Source organism: Mesoplodon densirostris, chromosome 15 (assembly GCF_025265405.1).
Source record: "Mesoplodon densirostris isolate mMesDen1 chromosome 15, mMesDen1 primary haplotype, whole genome shotgun sequence".
Taxonomy (NCBI): domain Eukaryota; kingdom Metazoa; phylum Chordata; class Mammalia; order Artiodactyla; family Ziphiidae; genus Mesoplodon; species Mesoplodon densirostris.
The window spans coordinates 26545700-26558402 of record NC_082675.1 but is presented as its reverse complement, the minus strand read 5'-3'; the positions used below and the strand labels follow the sequence as shown (position 1 = coordinate 26558402).

Sequence of the window (12703 nt, the reverse complement as noted above, 5' to 3'; positions counted from 1 at the left end):
GAGTGTGTGGCCAGCGGTAGACAGTTTGGAAGGAAGAAGAGAAACAGTCCTGCCTCACAGACAATAAGATTGTTTATAAAATCCTGAGGAAGCTACGGAAGAATTTCAAAGAACTAACAAGGGAGTAGTTCAGCAATACCACAGTTTACAAGGTCCATACACAAGAGTCATTGTATTTCTATATGCCAGCAATAAACAGTTGGAAATTAAAACTACAAAATCCTATACCATGTATAATAGCACCCCAAACATAAAATCCCTCAGAATAAATGGAAAGACATGAAAGACCTTTACACTAAAAAAAACCCCGCAAAATGCTGAGAAAAATTTAAAATGGAGAGAGATGTCGTCCGAGGTTTGGAAGACATTTCTCTGCAAACTTATCTCTAACTTCAGTGTAATCCCAGTCAAACAAATGCAAAAGGTCCTCACATCCTAAACCATACTAAGTCCCTACGTCCAGAGGCAGACAACAGGCTGAATATAAACTAAGGAAGCATGCAAGTGTTGGAAGAAGACGGGAACAGTTTCCTTCATAACCCAGAAAATCCAGGATCAGCACAGGAAAGCAAATTGTTACCAAAACAACACATAGCAAAAGAGCACCCCAAACAAAGCGAAAGACAAACTGGGGAAATATTCACAACAGATCTCGAAGGTAAAATGTATCCTAAAAAAGAGCTTTGGAAAAACTGAGGGAGAAGGAAACCCTACAATCCTATAGTTTTAACATGAACAAATGATATGAATTGTTTGCAGGAAAAGAAATGTACCTGGCCCTTAAATATAAAAAAATGTGCTCATCCTTGATCACAAGAGAAATGCAAATTAAAACCACCCTGAAGTGCCCTTTCTCACCATCAGATTGACAACATGCAGGGTTGGTGGGGAGGCTGTGGGGAAAGGGGCCATAGCCAGTGAGGGTGGGAATGCAACAGAGCGACCCTGAAAGTGACCAGGGGCATCTCCAAGTATCATGAATGTGGTCACCCCTGGCTCACAATCCCACTTTGAGGAATGGATCTCACAGATTCTCTGGAAAAATACAAACAGACGTTTGCAGAAGGCTCCTTGCTGAGGAAGCATGAGGACACACCCCCACGGCTACGGTGGCTGTGGCATAAACGACAGGCCCACCTGCCACACTGCCCAAAGCGAGGAGCTGCCAGAGAAGTCGCATGTTGCACTGTGCTAACCAGGAAAGGGGAGGGGGGTGTACATAGTTCACTTGTCAAGGGGGGAAAGGAGAGTCCATTAAAAAAATCAAGTGTTTCTTCCACAGGAGTGAGGGCAACAGGGTGGAGGGCACATGGATACAAGCTAGACTTCCCTAGGACATCTTGTTTTATGGATGTGATGGCTGAGACTTTGTAATTATAAATTATAAAAACTAGAGAATGCAAAGCCTGAAAATTGAAAGCAAAAACAAAATCACGCCCATTAGGATGGTTATTATTTTAAAAGAAAGAAAAAAAACAGTAAACTAATGTAGAGGATGTGGAGAAGCTGGACCCCTTGGGCACTGCTGATGGGACACCATACAGCAGTTCCTCAAAAAAATAAACAGAAGTACCATTTGATCCAGCAAGTCCACTTTTGGGTGAATACCCAAAAGAAGCGAAAGCAGGCACTCAAACAGATATCTGCACACCCATGTTCACTGCACCTGATCTTTTTTTTTTTTTTTTGGCCGTGCTGTGAGGCTTGCAGGATCTTAGTTCCCCGACCAGGGGTGCAACCGAGGCAAAGGCAGTGAAAGCACCGAGTCCCAACCACTGAACCACCAGGGAATTCCCTCACTGCAGCATTACTCACAATAACCAAAGGGTGGAACAACCCAAGTGCCCATCTACGGATGATGGATAAAATGTTTACACCAATGAAAAGTATTTAAAGTGTGAGAGTATCTTTACGACTTCCAGGCAAGAACGGAATTTTTAGAACACAACGCACAATTCTTATATTGTGCACAGAAGTCCATGAACAAATTTAACCGCCAAAAGACTAAAGAACAAGTGCAAATCAATAAGGAAACGATTGTTTAAAAGCCTGAGCAAAAACGCACGTATCGGGCTTCCCTGGTGGCGCAGTGGTTGAGAGTCCGCCTGCCAATGCAGGGGACACGGGTTCGTGTCCAGGTCCCGGAAGATCCCACATGCCGCGGAGCGGCTAGGCCCAGTGAGCCATGGCCGCTGAGCCTGCGCGTCCGGAGCCTGTGCTCCGCAACGGGAGAGGCCACAACAGTGAGAGGCCCGCGTACCGCGAAAAAAAACAAAGAAAACAAACGCACGTATGTGTGCACAAATAATAAAAATCGAGTCTGCATCAGAGACTAAGTGAAACGCGAGGTCCATCTGCATTAAGCAGAACATTTACAGAAATGAAAAGACGATGCCCGCGAAGACCGCAGTGGTGAGCGTGCGAACGGTTCGCACAGCCCGGACGCGGGAGAGCGCCGCCGACCAAGGGGAGGAGGGGCGTCGCGGGGACTGCGTAACCACTACGCGGACGCGGGACACGGACCTCCGCGGGGAGCCGCCAGCCGGTGCCCCGGGCTCTGCTCGCCGGAGGGGAGAGCGGGTTTAGTAACAATTCCTACCCCTCCCGAGTGGGCGGCGGGGCTGGAGGAACCGAGGGCCCGGCAGCCTCTCGGGACCAAGGTCCGCCCGGAGGAGCCCGGCGTCCGCTGGGCCCGAGGATAAATGACGCCCCCGCCCCGGCGTCTCCCATTCTCTCGCCGCCACCCCTCCCGAGTCCCCCTTCCCCTCTCCCCTCCCCTCCCCAGTCACCCCCGCCCGCCCACCCCTCCGCCTGACGCCCAGAAACCACGCGGAGACACGGGTGCTGGCGGCCGCGGCCGGCGTGATGCACTAGGAGGGCAGCAGTCCGCGCGCGCGCAGCTCCAGCAGCGGGGCCAGCGTGTAGCGCAGGCGACGGATGGCGGCGTCCGAGCCGGGGCGCATGAGCCTGTGGCGGAGGGCCGAGGGGTTCACCAGCGCCAGGTAGAGCAGCGGCAGCGCCACGACGCCCAGCAGGAGCAGCAGCAGCGTCTGCAGCGCGCCCAGCGCCCACAGCCTGCGGACCACGACGCACCGGCAGACGCGTGGTGGTGGGGCGCCGGGCGCACCCCGGACCCCAGACTCCAGCGCCGCGCCCGCGCCGCCGAACAGCCGCTTCTCCTGCGGGGAAGAGGGAGCGACGTACAGCTCCGCGCCGGGGAGCGGTGGGGGGAACCCCCTGGGGGAGCGGGGCCTGTGGGTGCGCGTCGCTCCGTGGGGGGCGTGGCACTACGGGGCGGGTCCCCTATGCGGGCGTGGTCCTTGGGTGGGCCTTCCTGTGGCAGGCGTGGCCGCCCAGCGGGGTTGGTATCAAGGGGCGGGTCCCTGGGGGAGGGGGGGAAATCCCTGATGGGGTGGCCACGTGTGTGGGGGCGGGCCCGGGGGCAGGTCCCGGCTCCAGCCCGTCCCCGCCCAGGCCCGCACTCACACAGTCCGCTTTGGCCACCTCCTCCATGAGCGAGCCCGCGCATCCCTGCCCCCGGCGAGGCTGCGACTCGCACCTGTGGAGACAGGCATGGAGATGTGCCCTCTGTCCGGCCCCACAGTCACCTCCCCACACCCGACAGTCCTAACCCCCTTACGGCTCCGGGCCGCCCTGCGAGGCGTCCAGCGCAGTCGCCGCCTCCATCACCTTCCCCTGCAGCTCCTGGAGGGGGTGGGAGTGAGGCCTCACACCTGGGAAGACCTTGGTGAGGCAGGCCCCGGCAGCTCCGGGGGAGGAGGCCGCAGTGGGGTCGGAGGTGAGCGGCTCTCCGAGTGGAGGGGGGCGGCACCTGCAAGACTCCGCTCTGCTCCTGGAAGCTGGCCCAGGCTTCCTCCATCCGCTGTGCGCTCTGGCATGAGGGGGGAACCCTGATTAGACTCGGGGAACTCAACCCTCTCCAAAGTCCGGCGCCTGCCCAGGCCCCACCCACACCCCAAGCCGACCCTCCCACTGAGTACCCGGCTCCGCCCGCACCTGCCGCAGGGCCTCCGCCTGCCTGGCGTGCTTGGCCTCCACCAGCTCCAGTTGTTTCTTCCGGAGGATCCAGGGAAGGTCAGGAGCCCGGCACTCCCCGAGCTCGCCGCTCCAGACCCCGCCCCAACGCCCGGCCAAGATGTTCATGCCCCCCCGCCCGCCCTCAGCCCCAAGGCCCCGCCCTCAGGTCATCAAAGCCCCGCCCACACCAGCGCTCCTGCCCTCGGGGCCCCACCCAAGCACCTGCAAAGCCACCAGTTGGGTCCCGGGTTGCTGCTCTGCGCGCTGCTGACTCAGTTGTTCTCCTCCATAGTAAAAGAGCTGGGGGTGGGGCTTGTGAGGGCGGGACTTGCGGGGCTTCTAGGGGTGGGGATTATCCTGGGAGGCGGGGACGCGGCGGAAATGGGGGCGGGGACTAGGGTGGGGCTTCCTAGGGGAAGCGTGAGACGGAAGCCGTCTCCTGAAGGTACCTGGCTTGACAGCTCCTCCCACTGCTCCTGCAGCTGACGGTTTTGTTGCTCCTGGACGGGATCGAGGGGGCGGTCCGGGCCTCTCCGAGGTCCCCGCCCCCACCGCAGTCCCTGCTCCATTAAAATCCCTCCCTCTCCACTGGCCCCGCCCACCAAGAGCCCCGCCCCGTCCAGGGTCCCACCCTGCCTCAGGCCCCGCCCCACACAAGGTCCCACCCCGTCAAAGGCCCCTCCCTCTCCGCAGGCTCCGCCCCATTCAAGTCCCTCCCCCTCCACTGGTCCCGCCCATCCAGAGACCCGCCCCCTCCAAGGTCCCGCCCCTCAGGCTCCGCCCCATTTAGGCCCCCCCCCCCCAACCAGGTCCTGCTTGTGCTGCTCCGCAGCCTCCAGCAGCCGGCGCGCCCGGTCTGCGCGCTCCCGCGCCGCCTCGCTCGCCTTCCCGTGCAGGGCCCGCGCCGCCTGGCTCCGCCGCCGCTGCAGGCTGCGGAGGGGAAACTGAGGTTCCGCGGCCCGGGGTCGCTCCCGGATGCCAGCCCCCTCGCGGCCCGGGGTCGCGCCCGGATGCCAGCCCCCTCGCGGTGCCCCTGCACGTCGGCTCGGTCCCAAGGCCCGGGGCGAGGTGAGGAGCAGTCCGCACCTGCGCTCGCGCTCGCTCAGGTCGTGCAGGCGCGCCTTGAGGCTATCGCTCTCGGCCTCCAGCCCGCGCACCAGCTCCTCCAGCTCCTGCTTCCGCAGGCGCCCGTCGCGGTTGTCCTTCAGCAGCTGCAGCAGTAGCTCCTGCGCCTCTGCCATGTCCCGGCTCTACCCGCCGCCGCCGGACCCGCGTCACAATGGGTGGAGCGCAGGGCGGTTCGGAACCGCTGCGCACGGGCAGCCATCGGACCGCGCAGGCCGGTGGGTGCTCGCACCCGAAGCAGAAGGCGAGTTTGGCTTGTTCCCGCTCGCTGCCGACGGCACTGCGGACTGAGAAGCCTCCTGTGGGAAAGAGATCAGGATCCGTAAACAGGTTCTTGTCTTTGGACCCAATGATCCCACCCCTGGGAACTTAATCTAGGAAGAAGAAAAAAAATTCTTAAACCACAACGCGTTAAGTGGTTCACTCAAGTGTGTAGTTACAGTCATCACAAAGAGGACACCACTGTAGTTACTAAAATGATGTATTTTATGTGGCATGCATAGAGATATGATGTCTAGTGAAAAAAAGAATATGATTTACTATGTATGCTGAAATAACTAAGATTGTAATGTACACGGATAAGATCTTTAAAGGAAACAAGAGAAAGACAAGCTATTTCACTGGTGAAATTGCAGGTAAACTTGTCCTTTTAAAGTCGGCTTTCATTTGACCAATTTAGACTATGAAGCTGGATGCAAAAGTCCTAAATAAATTATTAGCTGACCAAATCCAAAGGGGTACATTGAAAAAAAAGGTACATGAAACCAAGCAGACTTTATTCCAGAGATTGTTCAAGATCTGAAAATTGACGTCATTCACTACATGGACAAAAGAGGGAGGACACCAGCTTCAGTAGAGCATTTCAGTAGGAGCAGAACGCGGGATAGAGTTCCTCATCTGTGGAAAATTTAAAGAGGGATCGAAAGGGACTCTGGTGAAAGCTGCTTAGTAAACACACTCCTTAGGGAGGCAGTATTAGCAGCTTTCCCGTTAAGACTTTAAGAGACAAGAATGACCCTCCTGCTCAGGTCTAACAGTGCTGGAGGACCTGCAATGAAGCAAGAAAAAGAAATAGGGAAGTCTGAGGAGTCAGCAGATACAGCTGGGTGCCTACCATAAAGCTGTCCCTCCTGCACTGCTGGTGGGAATGTAAATTAGTGCAGCCATTTTGGAGAACAGGACGGAGGTTCCTCATGAAACTAAAGATAGAGTTGCCGGGACTTCCCTGGTGGTACAGTGGTTAAAAATCCGCCTGCCTGGCTTCCCTGGTGGCGCAGTGGTTGAGAGTCCGCCTGCCGATGCAGGGGACACGGGTTCGTGCCCCAGTCCGGGAAGATCCCACATGCCGCAGAGCAACTAGGCCCATGCACCACAACTACTGAGTCTGCGCTCTAGAGCCCGCAAGCCACAACTACTGAAGCCTGCGCGCCTAGAGCCCATGTTCCACAACAAGAGAAGTCACCGCCATGAGAAGCCCGCACACCACAATGAAGAGTAGCCCCCACTCACCTCAACTAGAGAAAGCCCGCGTGCAGCAGCAAAGACCCAATGCAGCCAAAAAAAAAAAAAAAAGTTCCCATATGATCCAACAATCCCACTCCTGGGCATATATCCAGACAAAACTCTAATTCGAAAAGATACGTGCACCCCAATGTTCATTGCAGCATTACTTACAGCAGCCAAGACATGGAAGCAACTGACAGATGACTGGATAAAGAAGATGTGGTATATATACAACAGAATACTACTCAGCCATCAAAAAGAATGAAATAATGCCATTTGCAGCAACATGGATGGACATAAGATGATCATACTAAGTGAAATCAGTCAGAAAGAAAAAGACAAATACCATATGATATCACTTATATGTGGAATCTAAAATATGACACAAATGAACTTACCTATGAAACAGAAATAGAGTCACAGACATAGAGAACAGACTTGTGGTTGCCAAGGGGGAGGGGAGTGGGGGAGGGATGGACTGGGAGTTTGGGATTAGCAGATGCAAACTATTTTATATAGGATGGATAAACAACAAGGTCCTACTGTATAGCACAGGGAACTATATTCACTATCCTGTGATAAACCATAATGAAAAAGAAAAAAATAAAAAGGTGCTGGTGTGAGTGCCCCCCACCCCCCTCCAGCTCTGCGGCTTGGTTTCTCCACCTGTAAAGTGGGGCTGTTACCAGACTCCCTCACAGAGCCAGGGGGCCAGTGACTCACACGGCTGAGGCTCTGAGCCTGGCACCATCACTGGCTCCAGTGTTGGACATCACTGGCTCCAGATGGTAGCGCCGACCTCCTGAAAGTCTGGTCCAGACCGAGATGTGAACCCTGCGAAGCACCATCTCATTGATAATTTTTGTATCGATTACATATGAAATACCGTGAATATACTGGGCTCGATGACACACTAGAATCTGGCCCACTTGTTTCTCTTTCCAGTTTCCTGTGGCTCCTGGAACACAAGCTCCAGTCCCGTGGGACAGCTCTGCATCCCCGGGGGCCCCTCCATCCCCTCACAGCGTCCCCATGACCACACCGTACCCGCTGCCTAGGCGTCCTGATCCCGGTTTATGTGGGGAAGCTCAGTGACGACAGGTCACCAGGCAGTGGCAGCTCAGGTGCCCTGTCCCCGCGAGAAGCTGGGCCTGCATCCAGCCCTCACGGCGGTGACGTTGGCCACCCCCTGGGTTGCTGTTCTGCAGCCTCAGAGGGTGAGCTGAGGGGCGCTTTGACCCCTCCCTGTCCCTGGTCTTTAGGAGGAAACTCTGCAGGGAAAGCTCGGGTATGAGGAAGCCTCCAGTGAAACCCAAGCCACTTCCCTGGCGGTGGGGGCGACAGGAGCCATGGAAACAGACCCCCGGCTGCGGTGCCCCTGCCCTTTGCTCCCACTGGACCCGGTGGAAGCACCTGCCTGTCTTCCCACCCAGCCTGCTGGCCCTGCTCTGCCCCTCCCCCAGGACTCAGGTTCAAGGTCCTCTTCTCTGGGCCTCCCTCCCCACCCAGGCCCTCACCGAGGGGCACAGCCCAGGAAGGGGGTGGTGCAGGGCCCCCAACCCTGTCTTCAGGGCTGAATGCAGTGGTTGCACACTCAGTGCATGGTCGGGTGAGGACATCTGCGTGGTGCCAGGAGCTCAATAAATGTTTGTCCAATCAGAGAAAGAATAGTTATAAAATCCATGCCTGTTGTGCACAGCCCCTTTTTTTTGTATTTGAAACTTGTATTTTTTGCCTGATAAGAGAAAAAAGGGGAATTCCCTGATGGTCCAGTGGTTAGGACTCTGCACATACACTGCTGAGGGCATGGGTCTGAGCCCTGCTCCAGGAAATAAGATCCTGCAAGCCTAGCTGCACGGCCAAAAAAAATAGAAAAAAGACTTCCGTAAACCACGATGTATCAAATAATGGCACAATGGCACAGAGTCCCCCCAGTGTGGGCCCACCTGCCAGCCCCCCACCGTCTCCCACGCCAGCCACAGGGAAGCCACCTCAGTCCCGTAAACAGACCATGTGCTCTGATGACTCCACACTTTGCATGCACAGTGGTTCCCCACCCGTGGGGCGGCCCTGCCTGAGCGCCTGGTGTCTGACCAGCTCCTCACAGCCCTTCACCAGACTGTTTAATGGTTAGACGTTGAGTTACTGTGACGGCAGGTCAGGTGATGAGCTGTCTCATTTGCTGCCCCCGCCTGCAGCCCCACCTCCTACCAAGGGCCGGAGGAGGCCAGTCAGCGGCTGCCTCCCCCGCCCTGCTCTTGAAGACTGAGGTCTGCACCCCTGTCAGCGGACAGGCAGTGTGGGGACAGGAAGAGGAATTCTCAGGGGGTGCACTGACAGCCACTGGCATGAGCCCTGACCACATCCTGGGAGGCACCCCAGGGCCCAGGGATCACTGCCTGTAGCATCACAAAGTGGGCAGGTTCTGGGGATACCCCCAACCGACTCCCTGGGGGGCACACTGCGAGGGGCGATGCCTCAGTGAGGAGCTTGTGACCCCAGCAGGTACCTGCTGAGGGCAGAGGTGGCCTGTGCCCCGAGGCAGGAGAGATGGTGCCAATGGCGCCAACACGGACAGAGGGTCACCGGGGACCCCCACAGCCACCCGAGGCCGCACATGGCAGGTCTGAGTGCCCCATGTGGGCTGAAGCGTGTCCCCCAGAATTCCTACATTGAAGGCCTGCCCCAGCATCTCAGAATGTGACTGTGTCTGGAGATGGGTCTTTGGGTTGGACCCTAACCCAGTCTGACCAGGGTCCTTGTATGGGGAAATCTGGCCACAGACACACAGAGGGACTAACAGAAGGGGACACAGGGTGATTAGGGCATCTATGTGCCATGCAGAGGCCTCTGGAGAGAGACCACCCAGCCGACATCTGGGTCTCAGACTTCCGGTCCCCAGAACCGTGAGGCGTCAACCCCATGCTCTGCTCCCAGCCTGGGGTCCTTTGCTACATCAGCTGGATCCCCCACAGCCTGCCTTCCCCACTGTGTGAGGGAGTCCTGGGTGGCCCCTGAGGGCAGGGCAGTGGTGGGAGGGTCACCCGGCCCTTTAACCAGGGGTCAGGCCCAGACTGTCAACTGGCATTTTTCAACTGTGGTATAATTGACACACAACATTAGTTTCAGGAGTTCAACACGATGATTCCATCTTTATGGACATTGTGAAATGATCACCACAGTAAGTCCAGGTAACATCCTAAACCACAGTGACCAGAAAAATATCTACCCTCAGCCACATTCCCAGGTGCCCCGCGAGGCAGGGGGCCCCTCGGAATCAGCAGCAGCGACATCCTGCAGTGTGGAGACCTTTAACGACATGCTGCCCAACCCCCCACCCCACCCCCGGCTTTGGGGGGAGCCATCCAAAAGCTTCCTCTACATTTGCTGAACTCAGCAAAGGTCCTTCCAGAAGGTCTATGGAAACATTCTGCTTCGGGGCTGCCTCCTGCGTGAAGATGGGAGCAGCCTCTGGCTCACTCTCCTCGAACTTTCCTTTCTTCCCTCCCTCCGTCCCTTTGGACGCCAGGGCACCCAGAGCAGCTCTTTTCCTGCCCGACTCCTTTTCTTGGCTCAAACACCTCCACCGCACAGGATCAGGAACAGCCCTACTCAGGTGGTTTTCAGAAAGAGGCACATTTTAAACAAAACCTTTATGAAAGGAAACAGCGGTGCCTACAACTCAACCCCGTCCTTGACCTCCACTCACAGAATGACTCCATAACCAGGCCCAACTCACTCAGGCTGCAATGGAGTAACCCCTCACCTCCCACCTCCTCCAGTGATCCGCGCTAAGAGGTGTGAGGCCTCGCCTTGGTGCCTCCGTCAAAAGCACCACGGCCAACTCGGCACACGGGGAAGTGGTGCTCATTCCCTCCATCCCACCTGCAAGATGAGTGCGATGAAACACACACACCCTAGGTGATGGCTGGACTGGTTCCGAGTAGCTTTTTAGGGTCTCATTCTTAAATATGAACTGCCAAGGCCACCCAACATTTGAGGAAAAGTCTTTAAAATTATAGAACAGGATAAAAACAAACCAAAAGTGGATCTAAAAGGGAACTAGATACAATACAAGGAACAGTAGAAAGTGTCAAAAAATTAGTTTCCTTAGAAAGAGATTACATCCAGGAAAAGAGAACAAAATGCAACAATCAGGGAACAAACAGAAGAAAGAAAATTTAAAATAACCGCCAACACAACTGTAAATCAACTATACATCACCTAAAAAAAAAGTTGCTAAGATGCTTTAAAAATCAGTAAGAGTTTACTGAAGGGAATGAGCCTGCAGAGTAGAACCAACCCATCACCTGCCCAACGAACAGAAAACCGTCTAAATGGAGAGATGACACCAAAGCTTCCAGGGAGGAAACCAAGTCACACACAGGGGACTGGGCTTCTTCTCACGCTGGAAGGTAGAAGCCAGGAGAGCAACTCCTTCAAACTTCAGCAGGAAAATGACATCCAATCCACAGTTCTATACGCAGCCAAACTACCAATTCCGTGTCATTTAAAAGCATTTTCAACATTTTAAGTCTCAAGAAATCCACTTCCCATGTGTTCGTCAGGATGTTACTGGAGCAAATACGCTACCAAACAATCGTGTCACCCAAGAAAAGAACACACAGGAGCCAGAAAACAGGACTTCTGTTGCAGGACAAAAAGGCAGGACTCCAGCCCAACCTGTGCAGAACAGCAGGCGCCAGAACAGTGTCTGATTCTGTGGAAAACTGTACCGGGAGGCATTTCACAGCGTCAAAGGGTGGAGAAAGAGGCTCAGATCAAACTGAGCAATTAAAAAGACTGTTATTAAACCTCAAGAAAAATAAGAAGGGCCAATACACTAGTTGGCCCAGCAATAAACAAATGTACATGGTGATAACCATTATGGCTTGGCCAGTTGCACACTGCACCAGGGTTTGTAAATGCAATTGAACAGGACATAGCCACACCCGTCTGCTTACACCCTTTTTGGCTGCTTTTGCTCTGTGACTGCAGAGATGAGTCACCACAGAGATTGAATGGCCCACTTACTATCTGGCAACCTTACAGAAAAAGTTTGCCAAGCCCTAGATCACAGGAATCGTCTGATAACTATTTGCAGGGGTAGGAGGGAAGGAGAAGAGGGTAGAGATGAACTGAAATGATCACCTGCTGTGAGGCTGGACTCTGGTTGCCTGCACGACGTGGGGATGGGCTGGGAAAGACGAGAAACCATTTTTTGTTTTAAGCCTTTTTAAGAGCCATTTGACTATTCTAACTATGTTTGAGTGTTGCTTTGATATACCCAAAAAAAAAAAGGAATTTTAAAACAATTGAACAGAACCTACTGAGATTAGAGCAGCAATGCCCATGTTCTTCTGTGGGCTCGCCTGCTGCAGCCCTGTAGCTGCCTGGATGCCTGCAGTACATGGAGTCCGGGGGCTGAGCTGGCTGACCACCCTCCCAGGCCCAGCCCGCTCCTCCTCCTAGGTCTTCACTCAGCCTGGTACCCCCACCCTGGTTCAGGAGGGACAGTCCTTCAGTGAATGGGGTCTACTGTCCCCGACCCTAGAGACTTAAGATTATCCCCCTTCCCGACTCCCACCCATCCCACCCCAAGACCAAGTGGCAGGAGGGAGCGGTTTGCAGTAATGAGCACCCCCTGCCCCGGCCCGATCCTGCTGTTCCAATGCATGGTCCTAGGCATGGGCCAGACCTCCTCTCACCCAGGCCACCGGGTCCACACCCCATCCACACACACCCTGCCTCCCACACTGCCTCGGCCAGCTTTGGCCAACACTGCCAGAAAGGATGCTGACCCAACTGCCAACTCCAGACAGACACATGCCACCGAGGGCCTAGGCCCCTCTGAAACCCACCCTTAGGCCTGGGGCAGGATGATGCCCACCCCAGCTCCCACCCTCCCAGGTCCTGGAAGCGCTGGACAGAGGAAGGAAAGCAGTTTCTCATTTAGCAAGAGAACAGCCAGAGAACAGAGGCCTCACACAAGTTTTCAATCAAGCTTTTAATGAAAAGATCATAAAATAACAGTTTC

The 12703-nt window shown here is 55.2% G+C and overlaps 1 protein-coding gene across 1 annotated transcript; it reads right to left on the bottom strand.

The window, feature by feature from the left end:
- Positions 1–2870: 2870 nt before the first annotated feature.
- On the bottom strand, positions 2871–5279 carry TMEM191C (transmembrane protein 191C). The gene is made up of 10 exons (XM_060119389.1): positions 5125–5279; positions 4845–4968; positions 4488–4538; positions 4261–4338; positions 4018–4074; positions 3833–3892; positions 3641–3705; positions 3487–3559; positions 3142–3179; positions 2871–3075 (listed from the first exon to the last, which is right to left on the bottom strand). Exons 1-10 carry the CDS (start codon positions 5277–5279, stop codon positions 2871–2873), a joined length of 906 nt encoding a protein of 301 aa, XP_059975372.1.
- Between the last annotated feature and the right edge of the window lie 7424 nt (positions 5280–12703).

Excerpts from the sequence above, each read along its gene's own strand:
- TMEM191C (XM_060119389.1), bottom strand. The coding sequence starts at position 5,279 with ATGGCAGAGGCGCAGGAGCTACTGCTGCAGCTGCTGAAGGACAACCGC. Across the intron at positions 3,893-4,017 it reads AGGCGGAGGCCCTGCGGCAG|AGCGCACAGCGGATGGAGGA; the intron begins GTGCGGGCGGAG and ends CCCTCATGCCAG. Across the intron at positions 3,180-3,486 it reads AGGTGGCCAAAGCGGACTGT|GAGAAGCGGCTGTTCGGCGG; the intron begins GTGAGTGCGGGC and ends TCTTCCCCGCAG.